This window comes from Limulus polyphemus, unplaced genomic scaffold, assembly GCF_000517525.1.
Source record: "Limulus polyphemus unplaced genomic scaffold, Limulus_polyphemus-2.1.2 Scaffold379, whole genome shotgun sequence".
NCBI lineage: Eukaryota > Metazoa > Arthropoda > Merostomata > Xiphosura > Limulidae > Limulus > Limulus polyphemus.
The window spans coordinates 38,369-62,600 of record NW_013665989.1 but is presented as its reverse complement, the minus strand read 5'-3'; the positions used below and the strand labels follow the sequence as shown (position 1 = coordinate 62,600).

Here is a 24,232-nt window from a genome sequence, read left to right as displayed (position 1 = left end):
ATTTTTTATTATTATTTAGGAAGCATTATAAATAGTTCTGTAAATTAGCAATAACAGTATTTTTATTTAATCTACTTTTGGTAAATAATTTAGAGTATTAATTTCATTAATTAGAATTTGTGCATTAATTAGAATTTACAAATAATTCCAAAATTACAACCATCTCCATCAAATTATCTTTGAATCTCTCTAATTTTGAAGGGTAACAGCACATTTGGCAGGTGCCACTGACTGGTTGCCCTCCCTCTGCTCAGCAGATCTAAATCAAACATTGCTATGCCTTATTGAAACACAGGGGATTCTGTTCTTGCCGTTTAATCCATGTGTTGCATAAGGTGTCTTTGTTGTTTGTTTTTCGGATTATGCACAAGGCCAGTCGAGGATTGTCTGCGCTAGCTGTCCCTAATTAAGTAGTGATAGAGTAAAAAGAAGGCAGTTAGTAAATACCACCCACTGCTAACTCCTGGGTTACTCTTTTATCAACAAAAAATGGGATTGACCATCACAATAGGGCGAACATGTTCGGTGACGAGATTCAAGCCCGTGACCTGCAGATTGTGAGTCGAATTCTCAAATCACCAGGTCATGCCAGACTTTGCAGAAGGTGTCGCTCAGGTTGAAAACGATAGAGAAGAACGCTCCAGTTTCTTATACTTTAATCAGGGTGTGAATTTAAATAAAACGTGTTCTGTGAGTGGATGATTTTACTTTTATTAGGCCTTAAACAGAAGCGGCGTAGGAGAACCACATTACAATATCACCCTTTGATTCCCCCCCCCCATGGTTCAGTGATAAATTTGCAGGCTTACAATGCTAATAATGCGATGGGCAGAGCCAAGATAGCCACCTGGATAGCTTTGTGCTTAACAACTTTATTTGACTTCAACATTTATGAACAGTGTGAATTAACTGTATATCTCCTGAAAATGTTCGAAGTGAGCGACAAAAATAATTTTACCACTTTTCACAAAACTAATACACATATAAGATTATTTCGGATCTTGAAGAAAATAAGATAATTATGTCGTCTTCTTATTTATAATCAAAAACTTAATAATCCCAACTCAGACCTCTTGTTTGCTTTTTAAAAATCAAACTAAAACTCTCAAACGCAAATCCTACCAAGGTGGAATGAATACACTAAAAACGCGACAGAAAGAGTTAGTGAGGTTTCGTGTGTTACTGAAAATCGTGTAAATTGTTAAAACTATCTCTTTTATGCTTCCGTACATAAGAAGCAGCATACCTATTACCAAGATGCTTCTGAAACGTTGACGAAATAACGTATTTCATCCAGAACCGATGGTCGATCACAGTTAATACGGCGAGAAAGAACTTAACTTTGGATGGTCAAGTGTGTCTTATGTAGCTTGATCTCACATGCATCTTCCTCTTGTTTTTCCACATAAGTTTAAATCCTGTTTCTGATGTACGACCTTATGAGTCTGTATTCCTTGGAAATAGTGTCGTATCAAAATCTACCATTAAAGCAGAAGTTCGTTGCTAGACTATAATAAACTGTAACCGAAACAAAAGAACCCAAAAATATATCTTTTTGTCGAATCTATTTCACATTATTAAAGTAACCTGTCTTCCTGGAAGCTTTGCTCCATAATGTTTGAATAATTCTTATCTAGTAATAATCAATCAGTTCGATGTTATTTTGACAATTTTACTCTTGGATTATTTTTCATACTCCTTTTTACATTTCTTGTTCAATTTACATTTACTACTATTCAGCTCGTTTAATATTCTATACATTAGCAAAGCTGTTGTTAGTGTTGACCTTTGCTATGACCTATGGCCCACATTCCCATGTATGCACATTTAACCAAGTTAAGAACGTTAATTAGTAGGCCTGCTACTTATTTACGTGCTCTTATGTAAAATCAATGCGAAATTTGGGGTCCCCCTTCGGGAACTCCACGTAAAAGTGGTTTTCACCATATACTCGTGTTTCCTCAGGGGTTGGGGGAAAATTTTTATCTTTTTGCAAACTTCGGAGCTCAGACAATTCGTTTGACACCACTTAGCAAACCCGTGGGCCTATGGCCAACATTTACTGAGCCGCTATAATGAAATTTAGTGCTAGAACTATTATATATAGGTGCTCTAATGTGAATCAATCCCAAATTTGGGATCCGCTTTCGGATCATCCCCAGATTCACAAAGGTTTGGGGTGAAAATTTTTACCTTTGTTCAAACCTCAAGATAGAGACAATTCGTTTGGTACCATTTAGAAGTCAGTGTTAACCACAGTTCAGAATGAGGTACGTGACACACACACACATAGATACTAAATCTTATTGTACAGAAGCTATTGTATCTGTAATCGTGCTTCCTCTATATATCTACTACATTTCAACAAATGTCCAGAATATCTTACTTTCTTTGAGAGTAGTGATTTCTCTTTTTCTAAAACATTAAGAAAAATCTGAAATTTAAACTCTGACTGCAATAAAATGTTCCTCATTTCCAGATATATTCACCTATATAAATATTATTGAGCGTACTATATCATACTGATAATGCATTTCAAACGTTCTCCATACTTGAAAATGAATATTACTATAAAAGATCCCACCACAACAATAAACCAGAATTTAAAATTAAACAGTTTAAAGTTCATGCTTTGTTTGTTGTAAATCAAAGCCACATTGGGCTCTCTGCTGTGTCCACTGCGGAGAATCGAACCTCGGGTTTTAGCGTTGAAAGTTCATAAACTTACCGCTGTCCCATTGGGGGACAAAGTTAGTGGGCAAAAACGTTTTTATTAAAAGTGGAGTACAAAGTTTCTACCAGAAGTTTGTACCTGAACATGGTCACGTGTGGTTGAAACATTATATTCACTCTTTTTTAATAAAAATGAGTGAATACCCAATTTTAATGTTTTATTTTACATTTTCATTCTCATTATCTCAAGTTTAATTCAATACAGTTAGGCCCAGTAGTGAAAATATTGCGCATATGGACTGTTTTATGTGGGTTTTTCCTGTCTTGATTTGATGTTAAGATTACATTTCGGACTTTATGCTGATGATTTCCCCACCACATGGAGCTCGAAACATTCATCCACATGACAAAGCCTCCATAAAATATTGTGATCATTTTTTTTCATCAGTGTTAGTTTGCATATCTGTGTATCAGTGGAGTATACAGCATCAGATTCATGTTTACCAAATGTTATTTCTCACAAATAATGGTGATTATACTGCAAGAAATAATTTTGTAAGTTTACGTCTTGTTGTATAAAGTTAGTAAAATAACACTAACTAATGTGAATTATTCAAATAATATATACATATATTTAATCACAAACAAGTATATAGGTCAAAGGTGTAGGAGGCAAATTAATATTGGGGTAGCCAAAGGTTTATTTGACCAAGCGAAGCGTTGGAATGTGCGCCATAGGTGCACTCAAGGGCTCGTCTTAGAGCCCTGGAAGCTCTTGGGTTCTGAGTGTAAATTTCCTAATTTTGATGCATTTTTTACCGAGTCATATTGTTGGTAGTAAATTATTTCTTATTTTATTTTTGATATAATTTTAGATGCGTACACAGATTGTGTTGATAATTACTTTGCAAGTTAAATGCAGATGCTTTTTTTAGAATCTTCTTTGTTTTATCTCTAAAACATTTGTATAGAAGAAATTATGATTGTTTGTTTGACTGCTATAGGGTATCATTTGTGGTCAATTTCAGGTCGTGCCTACGCTTCTGAGACTCCTTAGGTCGTATCGACATGAACTCCACTGTGTTGGAGGATCAGTCAGATGAAGAGCTGCCCCTATTCCGTCCCTTCACCAGGGAGTCTTTGGCGGCTATTGAGGCTCGTATTGCGGAGGAAATCGCCAGAAAGAAGGAGCAAGCCCCAAAAACGGAAGAGGGGGCGGCGGGATTGGCGGATTCGGACATATACACTTCCGCCCATACGGAAGAAGACCTCAAGCCTGATCCTCTACTAGCGGCTGCCATGCCCCTACCTAAATCACTGCATTCTCAGCTACCCCTGGAACTAATCGCCACTCCCGTTGAGGACATTGATCCATTCTACGAAAATAAATTGGTAAACTTATTTTTGCTCACCTTTTTATTTCTTTAATTATTTAGTCTGTGATCGTTTTCTTTGTCGGCTTGATTTATTAAAGTGTAAGGTTTTAGCATCTTTTTATGTTGGGTAAAAAAAGAACTAATGTTGTTTGACTCATTTTTATCTTAATCTTTACAACTTGATATAATTTCGTTCTTGATCAAAAAACAAAAAGGGGGAACAAACACAGTAATACTTATTCGTGTGGAAAGTGTAATACCGATGATGTTATTCACATATCTTCGTAATAAACGTTGAAATAATATCAATATGTAGCTATTGTCATATAAAGCATATTATTAAAATTATGACACAAATTATATACCTTATATAGGCTATAACATTATTGTGTCTTTACTTAAATACAGACTGAAGTTGTAATAAAGCAATATCTAATTGAATACTATAGTAGATATTGTGTTCGTCTGTTTTGTGCAAACCTACAAAATGCTCTCTATTCCCGCGGAGAATCCAACCACAGATTTTAGCACTGCAATTCCGTACATATGCGGCTGATCGACCTGGGGACAGTAGCCAGTGAAACAGCTTGTTGCAGTTAGAATTATATATTTAGATCGAAGCTATTCAATGGGGTTTAGTGTTCTGTGTATGTCAGTACAGTTCAAATAATGGTGAGTTACAATTTTACGTGAATTATCACGTAAAACAATGAAAGGAAACAAAATTTCCAGAGATAAACTGCATCAAATGATGAGTTATACACGTTGGTTAACCGTGAGGGAAGCTCTGAGTATGGTTCTAAAAGAGAAAGTCCAATCTTGCTTAAAGCACAAGAAGGTGTAGGCAATCGAACACAATTCCCCATTCAATGCATTTCCTTTTATACAAAAGGCAAACCTGTTTGTACAAATATATAACATCGATCTTACAGATATTACAAACAATTAAGATCTCACTCCTGACAATTTCACTATCTAAATTAAACCCAATATTACTGATACACTAAAATAAATTTGAAACGTAATCACACGCACATCACTAGTTGCAAGCTGTTTGGAACGTTCTCAATGTAATTAAACTCGGCTAAATAAAAAGTCCACAACAAACATTTATATATATATATATATCTTCTAACAAAGCAGTCGCTATAATCTATACAGCAAGAAAACGTTTCACCTTGTTTCGGTCTAGAGAAGAAACATGGGGCTTGAGACATGATAAGAAATAACCTAAGGGAGCATTATTAATACAAGTATCAGGAAAAATCGCTAAACAAAAAATCCATATAGGTCTGGCTACTGAACTTGAAAAAAAAGGAACCAAACAAGATAGGGATTGAAGTGGACATATCACTTGATCCGGTTAACGATCACATAGCAGACTAAACCGTTTCGACTTGATAATAAAATCCCTACATTACTAGCTTCCCCACTTTGGCTATTGAAAGCTTGGGTTTTGAATATAATCTCAGCTTTCATCATTATACCTTTCCTTGAATTAACTTTAGAATACTACTTTTATTACTATTTTACAGCAGACTAACAGTTTATGACTGGAAATTCTAGTTCTATTTGTGTTTCCAATAATGTAGGGATTTTATTCTCCATGTAAAGTCGAGATGGCTTAGTCTGTTATGTGATTATTACCCGGATCAAGTGATATGTCTACTTCCACCCCTGTCTTGTTTGGTTCCTTTATTCAAGTTCAACCCTACATAGCTTTTTTATTTAGCGATAATTTTTTCCTAATACTTGTTTGTTTACTTTTTTATAAGATGGCGTACGTGGGTTACTAGGTTATAGAGTGTATTCTAAAGCGTTATAAATTTTGCTTAGAATAACAATAAAATAGGTAGTTAAAGATCGTGAAGACTGTTTTGCTCTACCAATGATGATAAAATTATATTTACTGCTAGAACTAGATAGGCGCTAGGCCTGTTGAAGAAAGATGATGATGAAAAAAAATAAGAAATCTCGGTTTTGGCTATTCGCCATTTTTCCACTTTGTACGCACTGAATAGCTGAAAAGCGACATTTACATCGGAGATTTCGCGACTATGCCAGGTAGCTCTTCATATCTAGCTTATGATGACCTGTAGAAAAAAATGTGAATTTTTGTATTGCTTTAATGCGGGCGTCCGTGCTGTCCCTACATAGAGCACTCTTCGATATCTTATTGTTAGAGCCAAATACGTTGACAATATGTAATTTTAGCGGTTTTAGAAAACATTTTCACACGTTTTTTCCTCGACCAACGTGTATATACATGAAATATTTTAAACAACAGGGCACAGTGAGTCACGAAACAAGCTAATACTATTAAACATGAGCCGAAAGAGTCTCGAAGGTTTCAGTAAGAAATGATCCACTTTAGTATTGATTTAAAAATGTATATACGTGCTACATTCTGTACGTGGAGGTCAAACCATTTCCAATTTTTTATCAAACTTCTAGTGCCCATAGCAGTAAATGTTTTCAGTCTATCTTGTTTTAAAAGCGTGTATAAAATGATATAAATGTTATCCAAGTTAATATATAATTATCGAGGTAAGTCTTCTATTTGTTTTAAATTCGTAACACACACACACACGTGTGGTTAAAATATTGTTTTTAATAACCTTTTATTAGTAACAATGCATATATAGGACACATTAATCTCCTGTAAGTGTACCTATTAACACTTTGTTATCTGTAGCACTCAGCATCTAATGTCTCAAGAGCAAGCCTGAAGGCTGATAACGCTAAAAATCAAGTTTCGATAGCTGCGGTGGGCAGACCATGGTCAGCCAATTGTGAAGCTTTGTGTTTAACAACAAAATACTTCCTGATAGTCAGAACTAGATTTCCCAGTTTTCAGGGTTTCTCGCTTTATAAAAGTACATGGGGGCATAAAATGTTGATCAACGATCTTTTACAGCTTCTTTAGGTATATAATTTTGTTATGAATCAACTATATAAAGCCGTCCGTCCGTCATATATCGGCCGTTTTGGTACCAATCGAAAAGCCGTCCGACTGTCATATCTCGGCCGTTTTAGTACCAATCGGCACGCAACTTGTCAGAAAGGACGGTGCTTTCTGCCGTGACAAGCAAGTTTGTATTTTCAAAATTCTTCCAGCCATTTATATATATAGTGGACGATGCGCTACTATGGGCATATAATTAGATTTGAGGATAGGTTGATAGAGGTCAAACATACTGTTGGTGTGAACGTGCTTTGTATTCAATATGAAGAAAACGTTTATTTATTTATATATAATTTTGAGAAGAAAAATTAATCATTATTCCCTTTATATGGCGGAGATTTAGCTTGTTTTCTGTAGTTATAGAATGTCTTACAAATGTTTAAATTAATCATTATTCTATTGTTACAATTTTTGATGTAGTGATTATTTGACAGAATGTTTGTTCCATGAAAAACTATCTTACTGAATTATTTGATTGGAGGTCCATTAATTATTACCTCATTACTGTTGAATAACTTAGTATAAAGTTTAGAACTTCTTAGAAGCTTGTGCTAGGATAATGAATACACAGGCAGCAATAAGGTGATAATTAATGGAATTTAAATTAAATAACACCATATGAGCGTAAAAGTCGTACATAGAGGTTCCTATTAGCATCATTAGTTGGAGCGATTGCAAAGTTAAGGTCGATTAATGGTTTTAAACTATACCAGCATAAAATTCCCATCTCTGCTGAGGGTTCAAAGGCCCTCTTTTAATCTACAGAAGCCCCATTGTACCAACCCAGCACCTTCATTACCTTCAATTACTTCTGGTGGAACGTACCCAAAAAAACCTTTATTAGGACATCCGCTCCAAGTTTGGCCCCACAAGTATGTGAGTAGAGGTATAAACACATTTCAAAAATGGCGTCCCTGGGATCGGGATACTGAGGGGGCAAGGAGTACAAAATCAGATGCCAGATTCGAGTTCAGCGATCCTGAAAACCCTCTTTTTAGGTCTCCATCTACCTTTTGTGGCGTTCTAACCTTCCTTGGTACTCCCCTCCCCTTGGTAGGAGTGTTACTCCATATAGAAACGGACACCATCGGGCCACACCGAGTCTGGCTTCCAAGTTTGGTCCTGCTAGCTCCAAAACTGTAAAAGGTGTTCGTGGGCAAACAGTATGTTACAAAACCCGCTGGATACAATATTTTTCATGCAACATAATTTTAGATAACACTAGCTGGAATATTTGTCCATTGGACGGGTGAAATGAAAACTCATTAGTAACAAATGATAGGAAATTGTACTTCTACTTTTTCTTAACATAATAAACATTAAAAGTGTAATAAGAATACATAAAGGTAAGGTACCAATAGAGAAAAGAAAGACATACTGTTTTCAAAAATTCTATCAATATGAAATTAAATGGGGGGGTCGAACACTTTTCTCATGTTATCTTGTATCATTGTGTCTAGTTTGGTGCTGATTGATCAAGAATTGTGAAAACATATAAGGAAAAGATAGACACACATACTGACATTTATTTATATAGATAACGACAAGCTAAACAACATTATTCCCTCAGTTTGTGGTGGTTTTTCTTACTTTCTTTACATTTACACAACAACTTAACAGGTCATTACTGAAAAACTTTAAAATTCTACAAAAAGAAGATTTAAGGCTTTTGATGAGTAAGGGAACTAAATTTCGCAGATATCCGAGAATTAACTAAAAATGTTCTAAAAACGTTTTGACGCATTTGATATACAAGACTGCTCAGTTTAAGAAGTATTATTTACTTGATATTGTGAATTAATAATTAATTGTTATTTAGTTTTCGTAAGAAGAGTGTTAAAAGTTAATTACTTTAAAAGCCATAGTTATGACAAATTTCGTTATGTTACTTTATACGAGTCGTACGTTGTGTATGTAGTTGAATTGTTGTACTAGGCTTTTGTAATATTGTTGACGTTATCTTACTCGAAGCTTCTAAGTTTTTCTCGTTATGTGTCATATTGTTGTTACTAGAGGGCTAGATATTTCTACATTTTTCTGTCGTGTGCTATAAATACGTGCAGATACAGAGAGCAAACAAATGAAGTTAGTGAAAGTGAAAGTGTAGTTAGACTGCATGTCAGTTTAGCCATAAAGGGCGATTTCTAAAGTGAGTTTCACAGCTTTTATTGTAGTAACAGAGATAGAGAAAAAAAATTGTCTTGTCAAAGGGTGTTCTAAGTAATTGAACCCGTCTGTGTGGACTTTGACGAAAAGGAGACAAATATTCAAAGCTCTGGATATAACTATGGTAACCAACAGTTATAGTGGTAATTTTAAAAGTGAGTGGTACAGCCTTGTATTATAACAACAGAGTATAGGAGAATAACTTGTCTTGTCAAAGGGTGTTCTAAAGTAATTGAACCTGCCTGTGTGGACTTTGACGAAAAGGAGACAATTATTTAAAGCTCTGGATATAACTATGGTAACCAACAGTTATAGTGGTAATTTTAAAAGTGAGTGGTACAGCCTTGTATTGTAACAACAGAGTATAGGAGAATAACTTGTCTTGTCAAAGGGTGTTCTAAAGTAATTGAACCTGCCTGTGTGTACTTTGACGAGAAAGAGACAATTATCTGAAGCTGTAAATACAACTGTGATAACCAATAGTGTAACGAATTTTTGTACGTAAGTTTGCCTTGTTTTGAATATATTATTTTAAAACAAGTGGATTATGTGCTGTCCGTTTATTGTTACAACACTAGAAGCCGGATTTCGTTACCCGTGGTGGGCAGAGCACATATAGCCCATTGTGTAGCTTTGTGCTTAATTCCAAACAAACAAGAGAACCGTTTATTCTTGAAATTTATCGACAACAAGTCTCAGGCACCTACTGTAAATAATCTGACCCTATAAAAACCTGACAATGCAATTACTTAAATGCTTAATATTAAATTGGAGAAAACATTCTTAATCAGTTTTCACAATGATTTAAATTGGTAAAAGAAGTAACCAACAATAGAATCGGTTTTTGATTAAAGTTAATCCTAATTATTTGACACAAATACTTCATCGAAAAGATACTAAAGGTTCTTTCAATTCTTTATATGAAAAATATAATATAACGTCAGTACATGAAACAGCCAAAACTTTCTTTTTATTAACAAATTATTACATTTTGTAAAGAACTCGGTTACAATATTTAAACATTGCAGCATTCAAATATTTCTTTTCATATTTATGTTAAAAGCAATGCGAACACCATTGTCAAACACTGTAATAAAACGCTAACACAATATACAATTGATACAAATATTAACAACTAGTATAAAATACCAATGCTCCGCTGTGGGATTCTAAGGTCCCCTCGTGATTCACAGAGGCCTCAATGTACCAGTCAAGCGTCTCCATTATCTTAATAACTTCTAAATCTACCCCAATTCGCCAATTCTTTATTGATTTGCCTGTTGCAATTTCCCGAACTTAATTCAATTCAACTATTTTTAAAAGCAAATAGCTTTAATTTAGCTTCTCAGATTCGTTTTTTTTTCTTCCTGTGTTTCTATTTAAATTATTTTCATTCTCCGATTTCTCCATTATTCTCTGATACATATTTTTCTTCCTGTTGTTTGTAGCTGTTTTTCCAAACTTTGTTCAATTCACCTTTTTCTTTAATTCTCAGATTTGTAATTTTCTTCTCATGTTTGTGTTGAAAAAGAGTATTTGGCAGAAAAACTCCACATATTGTTCAGTCAGTTAGTGAGAATTAGAACAAAAATATGATACTTTTCTGTAGACCTTCAGAAAGCAAAATTATAGGCTTAAGGGCAAAACGATAGAACAATAAATTGGCCAAAAATTTTTTGAGTCAAATCTAAAAAAATAATGTACAGATCCACACCCTCAGAATCCCCTTGGTATGGGTGCAAAGTTTCAGGTCTCTAGGTTCCTTTGGAGCTCTGGTTACGCACACACACACACAAACAGTCTCTTTTATTATTATAGATAACATAATTACCAGGTTTTTGGTGTCCTTAAATTACACAATCACCCTATAGAGAGAGAGATATAAACATTTTAATGAGTAAATGTCTTAAGTACATCAAAGAACATTGTAGCATTATATAAGGACATGTATTAAGCCATACATAATAATCAAACATTACACGGAATGCAAACAAGATTTCAAATCGTGCAAGGCTAAATGTATCGAAACATTCGGTTTCATCAACCTTACAGGAATCAATGAAAAGCTTAAGTCTGCAATTTATAGAATTTTTAACAGTGCAGGTATTTTAAAGCTTTGCATAGATGGTACCAAAAGCTTTTTTGATAACACTCATCATCAAAACTATCGCTGTTTTTACACTGAATGAATTCCTATAAGACATACCTTTTTTTACGTAACAACATTCATATTAGACTTGCACATCTTTGAACAGATACAAGATATATACTGATGGTAACTTCAGTCTACAAGCAGCAGATTTATTCATTTCTGAACTTAAATATCAATACATCACGAAACTACTTCAAGTAAGACTAACACAAAGCTAATAAATAAACTTAATATTCCGAAAATTGTTTAATTTTGAAGTCTAAGTTCATGGGAAGGCTCAGTTCAATCTACACTTTGATCAACGTGTGTTATTGGGTTATACTAGTTTCGGAGAATTCCACTTCTCATCAATAACCCTGAACACAAGTTAACCAAAGAGAGATAAACTGGACCTATATCATAGTGAAAAGTATTATACATACTGTTGATGTGTACGTGATCTGTAGTCACTATGAGAGAAATCTATACACAGGATAGGTGAAGTGAAGAAGAACTGAATAGTGGCCAATGATACTTTTTCTTCTCTTCACCTATCCAGTATATATGTTTCTCTCATAGTGACTACAAAGCACGTTCACATCAACAGTATGTTTAATACAAAGCTTTACAAATTAGCACAGCGTACAGATACGTTAACGACATAGCAGTACTAAACTTACCAAATGTTGTTAACATAGCTAAGTATGTCTACCCAACAGATCTATTATTTGAAAAAAAGGTTCAACAAATACACATTATGCACACTAGTAAACATTAGTGTTATTAATCAAACATTTTCCTTCAAGGTTTGCAATAAAATACAGAGGGTTTTAATTTTAAAGTTATAAATTTCCCAAACAAACAATGCTGATAAAAGAGTTAGCACGCAGGATCACACATAAAGGTACAAGGAATTGAAAGAAAAAAAAAAGACCCAAAACACGAGCGCTTTCAAATAGTTGAAATACAGAAGATAGTCAACTATTCGAAAGCACTCGAGTTTTTGATCTTTTTTTTTTCAAATTTAAAGAAACAATGCTATAGCGTTATCTGTCACAACTCACTGCTAACATGTGTCGCAATGTGAAGATCTGATAGAGAGTGCTTAAACACTAACACATATTAAACTTTTAAGTAGAGGTTTTTCTCCCAAGAACTTACACATGGCGTTTTTTTTGTGTATTTCTTTTTTACTTCTTGTGGCAAATGCATAAACAACACTGACAATTTCGCCACTTTTCATGCAATCTTCAATAAGGATATTATGAAAATTAATTTTGTAAATGAACGGAACGGCTACGAATTATGCTTAACTTTATCCATACCTTACATAATCTATCACAACATAACCATTCCAGTTGTTGAAGGTAACATTTTATTCAACTCTAACATAAGTTATACTGAATCATTTTCCACAGTGTGGTTGTTGACTCACTACAAATCGGATAATTAACATGGTCGATATCTCTATATATATTAGAGGCTAATGTCCGTCTGTCCGCAAAACTCCTCCCATAGTTTAAGTCCGATTTGGATGAAACTTAGCACGATTTTTCATGATAAGGGGAAGTTCCTAATAAAGTTTCATTATAATTGGGTCTCTTATAAAAGAAAAAGTTTATTTAGTGCATATGTCCATTTTTTTAAAAGAAATAAGTCAATAACAGCTTTAAATAGCACCTAAGTGAAAAAGGTTATAAAATAGACCGTCGCTAAAATAAAAAAATGATAACACCTTATTTTATAACTTTTTTTTCTAAATCGCTTCCTTAATGGAGAAATGGTACTTTTTTTTATTATCAACGGCCCGGCATGGCCAGGTGGTTAGGGCGCTCGACTCGCAATCTGAGGGTCGCGGGTTCGAATCTCCAAACATGCTCGCCCTTTCAGCCGTGGGGGCGTTATAATGTGACGGTCAATCCCACTATTCGTTGGTAAAAGAGTAGCCCAAGAGTGGGTGGTGATGACTAGCTGCCTTCCCTCTAGTCTTACACTGCTAAACTAGGGACGGCTAGCGCAGATAGCCCTCGTGTAGCTTTGCGCGAAATTCAAAAACAAAAAACAATTATTATCAACGAAATTAGTTTTTAAATAAAACTTCTAAAACTGTGGTAAAACGAGTTTAATGCAAAATTTCAAAGTGAGTCTTCCTAGTGGAGAGTCATTGTGAAGAGTCATTCGGAAGAAGAATGACTTTTCTGCTAGAGAATCCAAGCGTACGCTATGAATTGAATTGTTCTGTGACGGAAGGAATCGAAAGTCCTTCATACGGACTTCGTTGTATACAAATTTGCAGGAATTTTGTAGCAACTCGATCTTCGTGATTAAAAACATCGAAAATTACGATGCCAAACGAAAAAGTGATTTATCGCGGAGAAATTCTGAAACTTGAAGAACGAAAATGAAACGTCAGGATGCAAATTAGAGAGAGAAAAAGAGCAAGACAGAGATAGGCTTGCTCAACAAGTTATGAGGCAAGATCCAGTGAGAAGAAGCCAGGAACAAACCCGAAATACAGAAGCACATCAAATTAGAGGAAGTCATGATCAATTTCGTGACAGTGAACCACACCGTTCAGCTCGTCAAGGTCGTGACCGAACAGCCGCCGTGGAGCAGCATTTCTGCTAATATAGTATAAATTACTTTCTTTATCCTAGACGTTTATACTCCAACACAAACTTAAGATTTAACCGTTCACACTTATCATGTTATTCAACTCCATCAAAAGTTATGCTGAGTCATCTGTTTACAACAATGTGGTTGTTGACTCAGTATAGATCCCGTATCAAGTCGATATAAGATGTGTATGATTTTCTTTATTCTGACCTTACAAGTTACATACTCCAGTGCAACTCTAAGCATTTATCACACCATAGACATTTAAAACTACATCTGTAATATCTAACTTTCCTCAAACTCTGTGCTAACGTTTCTTTCTTAAGTTATCCTTACGCTTTTAAGAACTGGCCACCTTAAATTTATTCCCTTTATAAGCCTCCCCCCACTTTTAAGGTCACTCTTAAGCGTCATGGTGGATTGAGGCAGTTAGAACTAGACAAGATGCACTAACGGTCATATATTCTAATAGGCTGTTAATTTTTTCTGGTATATCTACCTGGAACTTCCCATTCACGTACACGTACTAACCAATGAGTTATACAATTACAATATAACCTCGTTAGTCTTGTATTCAGTATATCTGTGAATAAAAACTAAAATCACATTTGCCCTGCCACTAGTAACAGCACATTGCTTGGATGGTTTCAGAAACTCATAGAGTAGAACACTAGTATTTTTCTCTTCCATAACGCTGTTAAAGTTATTCCCATCAAAATCAATATATAATAATTTAATGCATTAAATTTAAAATAGTTAAACATGTATCTTAGTTTTATGGTATCAGCTAGATTAATACATTACATTAAGTTGTTAAATATTAATAAGCACAGTGGCCAATTGTGTTACACAAGGTACAAGAAACTTTACATGTGACAATTATGCTTCGGTGCTTGTTATCAAGACACACACACACTAGTGTGTCGTGCGGTCAAAACAACCTGCAGAACACACTGTGTGTTATTAAAGGAGTGATAGTTTAGCAATTTTCCACTTTCTGGGTTTGGGTTTTTAGAATTTGGTGCAAAGCTATCTGCGCTAGCCGTCCCTAATTTAATAGTGTAAGACTAGATGAAAGGCAGCTAGTCACCACCCACTTTTTTAGAGGGATTGACTGTAACATCATAACACCCCCACGGCTGGAATGTGCAAGCATGTTTGGTGGGACGGGGATTCGAACCCGCGACCCTCAGATTGCGAGTCGAGCGCCCTAACCACCTGGCCATGCCGGGCCTCCACTGTAGCTCGGACTATGATATTCCAAACTATCACACATTTTCAGTGGAAGTGCTCTACTGGACTCTTGCTTCACATACCAACTTTCAAAGCAATCCATTACGAAATACACTAGACATAAAATCTCCAATTTTGATTGAATATCTTCCTTTTTTTTATTCTTCGCACCGAAAGTATGGACATTTTATTTGATAGAAAAACTGAACTTTTATGGATTTTTTTTTCAAATTTGGTACACTGATAGATCTTTATAACCTACATCATTTGGTTTAGATATAAGCTACATGTGCAAAATTATTCAACAAAAACCGCTAATTTTTTACCTAAATTTTTGCGCACGCCTACGCAAAAAGTCACGTGAGTTATCGTGCTGAAATTTTTACTACAGCTTCACCTAAGAGTAAGAACGGACCATTTAAGTTTTTTGTTATTGGAACAAAAGACGGCTGATTTAGTGCAGCAAAACTATAGAGTGAAAGCACGTTCAGATACACAAGTATTGATTAGGCCAAGCGGACTAGATTAGCAGTTTCTCACTCAAGTTTTCAAAAGAATCATACGGGTGGACGGTTATTATTCATTGTCAACCTTTAAGCACAATTTTGCTAAATTTTATAAAATTCTACTAATTAAAGAGCGTTTAGCGTCACATAATATTATCTTAAGCAATTAGCGTAAATAATGACGCTTTATCCGGCTGTACTGAGTGCGTGCCGGTGATGACAAGAAACTGTCTAGTTTCCATAGCGTCAGAAAGGAAAATCTACTACTATATATATATATATCAAAGAATCTGGTTGGTTTTGTAAAGTATAGGTCTGTTCCGAATAATAGGGCTGCGATCCTAAAGCTAATGTTGGTTACTATCGAGTGTCACTTTCCTACTTGTTGTGGTTTGTTAGTGTGTAATAACAAAAAGTCATGATATCTAATCAAAAATATCTTAGATGTGAAACAAAAGGTGCGGCCAAAAATGACCGAGTGTACAACTTAAAGGAATGAAATCAAAATTGGTGGCTAAACTGGTAACTACACCTATAGCATTGATAATAATTTTTCCGCAAATACTCATTCATTAGTTAGCTAGGCCGTGTATTTTGTTTTACCCACCATTGTGCCCCAAAAATTAAATTGAATTTAAAAAAATAGACTATTACGTTTTTTAACATTATTTGGTTTATATATTACTAGCAGATGCCCGTTGAAATAGTTCGACGGTAAACTTCTTAAAAATAGTGATGAAAGATAAATAAACAAATGTGCAGTCAACCAATGCCTAGGATCAGAGAGTGTATGCAATATAATTGTCCAGTGGGCCGTTTACGACCGTATTTTGTCATATGTTATTTCAATAATGAAAATTCCATTGCGTTTGCTATTAACCAAAAAAAAAAGCTGACTACAATGCATTGTTGGTAAAAATGTTTGGGTTTCGATATCATGGGTTTATCTAGCACAATAGACCGTTGAGGTTCAATAAGTAGCTGCTGGGATTTTTTCCGCTGGATGCCACTGTTCCTTGTCATTTTACTGAGCGCCAGAAAAGACCGCTACCGAAGTGAGCACTTTTTGACAGTTGTCATTTCTATTATAAGTGTCAAAGGGAATATATTAAACTTAAATCAATTTATTCGACATTGTACAATAAAATCATGCATGTATATAATACTGACACGAAAAACAAACAAACCCAACAACAACAAATACATACTCAAACACGTTCCTCTCTCTGTGCATTTTTTCGTTCTTGCTCCTATCTTAGAAATATTTCTTTCAATCAGTCAACGGAGGAAGTCCTGTTATTTTTGCGAAATTCCGTCACAAAAATAAACATTTTGTTCTTAATAAGTGTTTTCTCAGATTGACCGTTCAGCACATTCGAAACGTGACTGGTCGATGTTGATATTGATATAAAATGTTCAGTATTGCAAAAAATAAATTTTTTTTTGTAATGTACTTTTGAAAATAAGCATTTCCATATATATATATATTTCCACATTAACCGTTCAGGAGATACAGAGCGTGATGGATAGATAGACATTTGGAATATAGTTATATGGTCCAATTTCACATATGTCTATTCAAACACCAGTCTGTAAATTAAATGAATTGCAATAAGTAATATCTGGATAATAAGAAAATCCATAAATAATTGAATTAAAATTTATGATTAAGGAATCCCCCACTCCATCTTAAAAGAATGAACTTTCTTCAGTGACATATAAAACTATGGTGTTATCTCGAGCCTGTATCTAAATCTGTCAGGAAACCAGCCTGGTATTTTTGTGCATTTGAAAGTAATACATGCAACATCTAAAAATCTAAAACTATGGAGTCTAACGTTGTTTATTTAAATGTATTTATTTTTTGCTCTTCCGCATACACATTTTAGGCCCAAATCCTGTCCACAATAAAAAGGTCGAAATTTAAAAAAATATATTGAAAGTTAAAATCTAATTAGCTCTAAAAATAATGATCCCAAATTTTGAGAGTAAATAATTAAAACACTTAAGGTTTAGACTGATATATATACTCACATTGGAATAATTGTTTTGTTGAATGTTTAAGTTGGCAAAGTGTAAAACTATTTTGGACCTGAGAAATACGAAGGAACATTCATGTAGAAAAATATTATTATTTCTGCATAGAAAAATCAAGTTCAGTAAAAGACAGAAGAAAATAAAAGTTTCAGCCTGTAATAGTGTAACAATATCTGTTGATGGTTACAATCAATAAAGGCTGATCCAATCCAAGTAAGCAAGCAAGCAATCGTTACGATACAGTCCAAGATCTCATTAACAGTAATGTACTCCTGGGCTGAGTCTGCAATATCGGCTTTGGTACTGTGTGAAAGGCCTCGTCAGCAATGTATATGTAGCAGATATTTTGTGGTTAGACATATTGTTACAAAAAGTTTTGTTTCCTTTCACTCAAAAGTTCTTATCAATAATAAAATTATATCAGTTTGCTTGTTTTTAAAGTTATTTTCCATGCAAGCAGAAACTGACTTATTTTCGGAACCGAGTTACCTATCGCGTAATATTAGATTTCTAAGATCATTTCAGTAATTCTCCCTGTGTTTCATCTGTAAGTCTGTAGGTGTATAACGCTGTAAATCGGGTTTTGATTCCCGCAGTGGGAAGAGCAAAGATAAATCTTTTTGTAGCTTTGCGCTTGAGAACAAACATTTATGTAAGTTTCAGTTTTCGATTCTTTTGCACATATCTGTCTGTTTGCATTATTTAAAGCTAAGTTTTGACGAAATGTAGTTGAAAGGCAAAAAATTTTCCAAGTGAATGTTTAATTTTTCCTCAGCGTGAGTCCTAAGTAAATGTTTGTTTTGAATTTCGCGCAAAGCTACACGAGGGCTATCTGCGCTAACCGTCCTTTGTTTAAAAGTGTAAGACTAGAGAGAGAAGTCAGCTAGTCATCACCACCCACCGCCAACTCTTGGGCTACTCTTTTACCAACGAATAGTGGGATTGACCGTCACATTATAACGCCCCCACGGCTGAAAGGGCGAGCACGTTTGTTGTGATGAGGATTCGAACCCGCGACTCTCAGATTGCGAGTCAAGCGCCCTAACAACCTGGCCTGATTCTGTTTGTTTGTTTGAAGTTAAACACAAACCTATACAATGGGCTATCTGTGCTCTTCTCACCACTAATATCAAAATCCGGTTTCTAGCGTTGTAAGTCCGCAGACATACTGCTGTGCCACTGGGGGGCGTCTGATTCTGAAAGGATGAATTTTTCTTATCCGCTAATATATTTTGATTAATTATAATTAATTATAAACTTCAGTGTAATCCTATATTAATTCACGATATCTGTTTGTGTTTTTTGTTTGTTTGTTTATTAACTTTTCCACAGTTTTGGAGCTAGGATGATCAAACTTGACGGATGGACTCGGGGTGGCCCGGAGGTATTTATTTCTATATGGTGGGACTCTCTTCCAAGGGAGGATAAAAATCAACAAAGCCAAAAATGAAATGGAAAAACTAATAAAAATTCATCAAAAAAAGAATTGGAGTAGCTTTTGTAATACACTCAACGACTTAAAACCCAAACCTGCTTTATTCTGGAAAAACATTCAAAAACATATGTCAGGAATCTAAAGACATCGGGAAAATCAAAAACACAACAACTGCTACAGATAGTCAAAAAGCCAACCTATTTGTTAATTATTTTTCTAACACTTTCATCACACCTAACAACACCAATCTTGATCACAACCACTCTTTAAAAATTAACGAGTTTATAAAAGGCAATCAAAACTTCTTTTCACCCACCTTTCCTGTTAGCACTACAACCGTCACCACAAACATATCAGCATGCAACATTCCAATATCACTTACCATACAGAAAATTAAAACGCATTTACGAACGCTAAAAAACAGAGCCTCGGTGAAGACAAATATCCAACACGGGCCTCAAACATGCCTCTTCTACTCTACTAGACTACAGCATTCCAAAAGCCTATTCGACTTGTCTCTCTTCTCAATATACCTCCTCAACACGTGTAAAGAAGCAACAGTTACACTTATCCATAAAAAAAGGACAGAACTCCAAAAACCTTAACGACTTCAGACCGATAAATTTATTAAACTGTATAGGCAAACTTATGGAAAAAAATATTCACCACTAGGTTACTGTGGTTATTAGAGAGCAACAATTTACTGTCAGAAATAGAAAATGTCGGAAGAAAGAACAGGCAAACAGCAGATCACCTAGTCAGGTTAGTTGAATTTACCTTTAACAGATTTAACAAGCAACAATAGCAGCTTTCCTAGACGTTCAAAAAGCATTTGATATCGTATGGCACAACGTCCTTAAATATAAATTAATTAAATATGAAATATCCATAACCTATACTAAATGGATAGACAGTTTTCTCGAAAATCGTACAGCCAAAGTAAAAATTAATAACACTAGATCCCAACTATTCACCTTTAATGCCGGAGTACCACAAGGTTCAGTTCTTATCCTTCTCTTATACACCTTATTCCGAAACCCGAAACACCAGATTACAATATGCTTACGATTTCGTGATCTGGAGCATTTCTAGAGATCCGACTTTCGCAAATAAGAAATTATAAAGATTATTAAACAAAATTTTTGCATGGTGCAACAAACGGCGTATAATACTTAACCCAACAAAAACACAAGCTATTATATTTCACAGAAGCCTAAACAAAAGAAAAAAAAACAACAAACTTTTAAAAAACGTAAAACTCGCTATTAATGGTTCTACCATCGTCTTCTCAAAAACAGTTAAATTTCTGAGCATGACCTTAAACAGCAATCTTACCTGGCAGTCCCACTTTAAAAAGATCAGGAAAAAACTACTATTAAGAATAGGATATCTAAAAAATATGAATCATATTCACAGATGCAAGACATCTACGATTCTCCACATTTATAAAGTGTTTATCAGACCTATCATACAAAACCCGGTTTCCCGTTTAGCACACCACTTCCATTTTTATAACACCTGCATGTTACGTGAAAAAAAATCACGAAACTCCCCCAATTAAAAACAGAATTATGAAACTCGCCATTAGCTACTATAAAAATCAACTAACAATGAGGAAATATTTATCCTCTATAACCTTATTCATGATAATAACAATAACCTTTAAATAGAGCAGTTACATATATGTGTGTCTGTGTATATAACTATCCTGTTTTAAGCTTTCTTTCGGACAATCGACTATTCATCAAACAGCTCTCGTTGCCTTCCTCTTCCCCTCGTACCTGGGCACTGGGCGAGCTATTGATCCCCTTTCCCAGTAAAAAGTGGGTTTTCTCGGGGTCTCCCCCCTCACACACAAAATTCTAGGCATTGGGTTTATAGATCCCTGAAAAAACCCGTTTGTTGAAAGTTTGTCGTACTGTTTCTTCTAAGATAAACACCAGAACAACCACGCCCTGAACTTTGCCTCCTTCACCTCATGCCACACCTATCCTACTTCTTTTTTGTTAAAATCTAATAAGCAAAAATTACTCCTCCTCTGTAGCAAAATACTTCAGTTCCGAGTAATAAACACCTACCTCGCGCGAGGCAAAGGAAGATAATATATCTTCGAGCACTCCGGATGTTGGCTGTTCGTTGACCGACATCACAACCGACTGTCGATTTGTTATCATCTAAATTTCCGTCAGAAGTTCGATTCAGGCATGAGGGTGTTTTAGAGAAGGTTTTCAGGGTCGCTGAATTTAAATCTAGCATCGGTTTTTGAGTTCCTAGTCCCTCTAGAAATTCCGGAGGACTATATTTGATACTGTAAGTACCCCCACTCACAAGCTAACGGGACCAAACGTAGCACATGTGCGCAGAGAATACGGGCGGATCTCCTAACAGGGTTTGTTTACGATCACAGACCCTCTTGATTAGTCACAGTTGTCACAGAAGTAACGGAAGAGCTTGATCGATACATTATAACCTCTATGAATCATGGGGGAGGGGGCTTTGAACCCTAAAATGGAGCATAGTTAAATAGTATTTAACTGCTTATTTTTTCGGGGAAAGTCTGTAAATTAAATTATATCTTCTGAATATTTGGAGTAGCTGGTAGAATTAATTTTTATGTTTCATTTTCAATATGAGTGTTGAAAATTTGTGTGTTTTAAGCTAAAGTAAATACGGTTACCAAAAGATCATAATAACTTTAAATGTTCGATTTTATATTTAACATGTGTCTTATTCGTGGCTTATTCAAAATAAACTGTCATTTTAAAAGAGAACCTTTGTCCACTTTGATGTATATAATTTATTAGTCAAAATGTATACCTTAACTTTTGGTAATTAGCATGACACTAAGCGCTTAATATATATATATATGTGTGTGTGTGTGTGTGTGTGTATCGTTAATTATCTAATATTCATCATTTAGGAAGCTATAGCACATATATATTGATAAATTTCAAGCAATCAAGACTATTCGGTAATGTGTTGTTTCTTCTTATCTTTTAGACGTTTGTTGTCATCAGTAACGGTAAAGATGTATTTCGGTTCAGTGCCACTAACGCCCTCTGGATCCTGAGTCCTTTCAATCCCATCCGTCGAGTCGCCATCTATGTACTCGTCCATCCTATATTTAGCTTTTTGGTCATTATTACCATTCTCATTAACTGCATCCTCATGACGCTGCCCTCTAACGAAAAAATAGAACAGTCCGAGTAAGTAAACATTTCTGTTGTATTTTCTTTTTTATAACAGTCTATTCTAATGTTCAAATACGTGAGTATTTTTGTATGTAACTTAGGCTTCAGAAATAGTGATAATATTATTCTCTTCAGTCACATATAATGGAATTCAAAGATTGGTATACATATGTGTGTGCGTATATATGTCTACACACACTCTAGCAAATAATGTGGAATTAAATTTGCTAGATATAATTAACTTGAAATATTAATGCATCTTAATCTTGATGTGTATGCTGTCCTTTAAAATCATCTGAACTTTCATGAAACATCTATTACATTTTGTCTTTTTCATCTATTGTTTATCTTTCTCTAGAATCATCTTCACAACAATCTACACTGTTGAATCTGTTGTAAAGGTGACTGCTCGTGGTTTTATACTAGAACGCTTTACATATCTTCGAGATCCCTGGAACTGGTTGGACTTTATCGTGATAACATTAGCGTAAGTGAAACTTGTTTTCGGTTTCAGTGCTTTGATATAAAAGTTGCGTATGTATTTTCGCTATGGTGATTTACCATAGTTTTAAAAAATTATTAAAGTGAATAAACGAATAGTAATATATATATTAGAAGCCTTAAAATTTAGCCATATTCGCAATTTTCAGTATGTACTTTTATCTATTTCATGTATTTGTGTGTGTGTCTACATATACATACACACACACACATTTATAATACGATAACCAAGTTTGCTCATTTAGAACTAATGGTAATATGACTTGAATAATTACGAATTATTACAAGTAATTCATTTAATAACTAAATTAAGTTCGACTCAATAGCACGATTTTCATGTAATTTTCACAATACTAATTAATTCACTTTGTAATTGCAACATCAGAAGTTATGAATTGTTATGTATTTCCCTGCTGCATATTTAATACATGACATGAATATGTACACAGTAATTCCTTAGTCCAAAAAAAATATAATGGTGTGCGTGAAGTATCATTTGTATCAACTCATTTAATGCTTTATGTAAGACATTAAAGCCAAAACAAATCAGACAAATTCGCAATTTTCAGATCAATTTAAAGTATTTTCAATGTGTATTTTTATTTACTTTGGGCTGCAGTTTTTCGAATTGTGTTGCCTGATAAGCAAAGCTTGTTTGAGAGTTTATCATCAGAAAAATTTACAAGAGAAACGATGAAGTGGACAATAACGAGAATGCTATGATTTTAAAGAGTAAAAAGAAAAGAAAGTTGCCCGCGTTTGTTTCATTCTTCTTGACTTTAATTTACTCAGATATCAAAGTAAACGTTTAATTTGAAAACTGGCTTATATTTCTTCCATCCTCAAATAAAGGCAGTAGTTATCATAAGGTATCATATTGATATTTTCTAATTGTTTTATCATATTTAAAAGGTACCTGACAATGGGAGTTGAATTAGGTAATCTGAGTGCCCTCAGGACGTTTCGTGTACTTAGAGCCTTAAAGACAGTAGCCATTGTTCCAGGTAAAATATATCTATTTTATTTTATATTTTGTTTAAGAAATCTTTATTTTTTGCAACCTTATATTTCCAGTAAATGAAACAATACTTATTTAAAGTTATTTTTTAGGAAACGTGATATAATTGAAATGTTATTAAATATTTCGAGTAAAAAAATCTTAGATGTAAAATGCCTTCGTCGGTGAAAAACATTACATTTAATAACAACATGTGTGTGTGTGTGTGTGATAATATATTACAATAAAATTTATAATGATTTAAATCACACCGTTATTGACATACAATATAAAATTTTAGCTGATGTGCTATATTCGATGACGAGGAACCCACTTTGAGTCTAATAATGGCTGGAGACGGCTTAAATGGGTAATGAAGAAAAACTTTAATATAAGTTTAACATG

General features: G+C 34.5%; 1 protein-coding gene across 1 annotated transcript in view; it reads left to right on the top strand.

Annotated features, from left to right (window-relative positions):
• LOC106457830 (sodium channel protein para-like) overlaps positions 1-24,232 on the top strand; it is a 95,795-nt gene that overhangs the window by 58,660 nt on the left and 12,903 nt on the right. Inside the window, exons 2-5 of the mRNA XM_022383880.1 lie at positions 3,702-4,065; positions 22,139-22,344; positions 22,688-22,816; positions 23,743-23,834. Coding sequence (XP_022239588.1) covers positions 3,742-4,065; positions 22,139-22,344; positions 22,688-22,816; positions 23,743-23,834 — 751 coding nt within the window. The 5' untranslated portion in view covers positions 3,702-3,741. The remainder of the gene's footprint in view (positions 1-3,701; positions 4,066-22,138; positions 22,345-22,687; positions 22,817-23,742; positions 23,835-24,232) is intronic.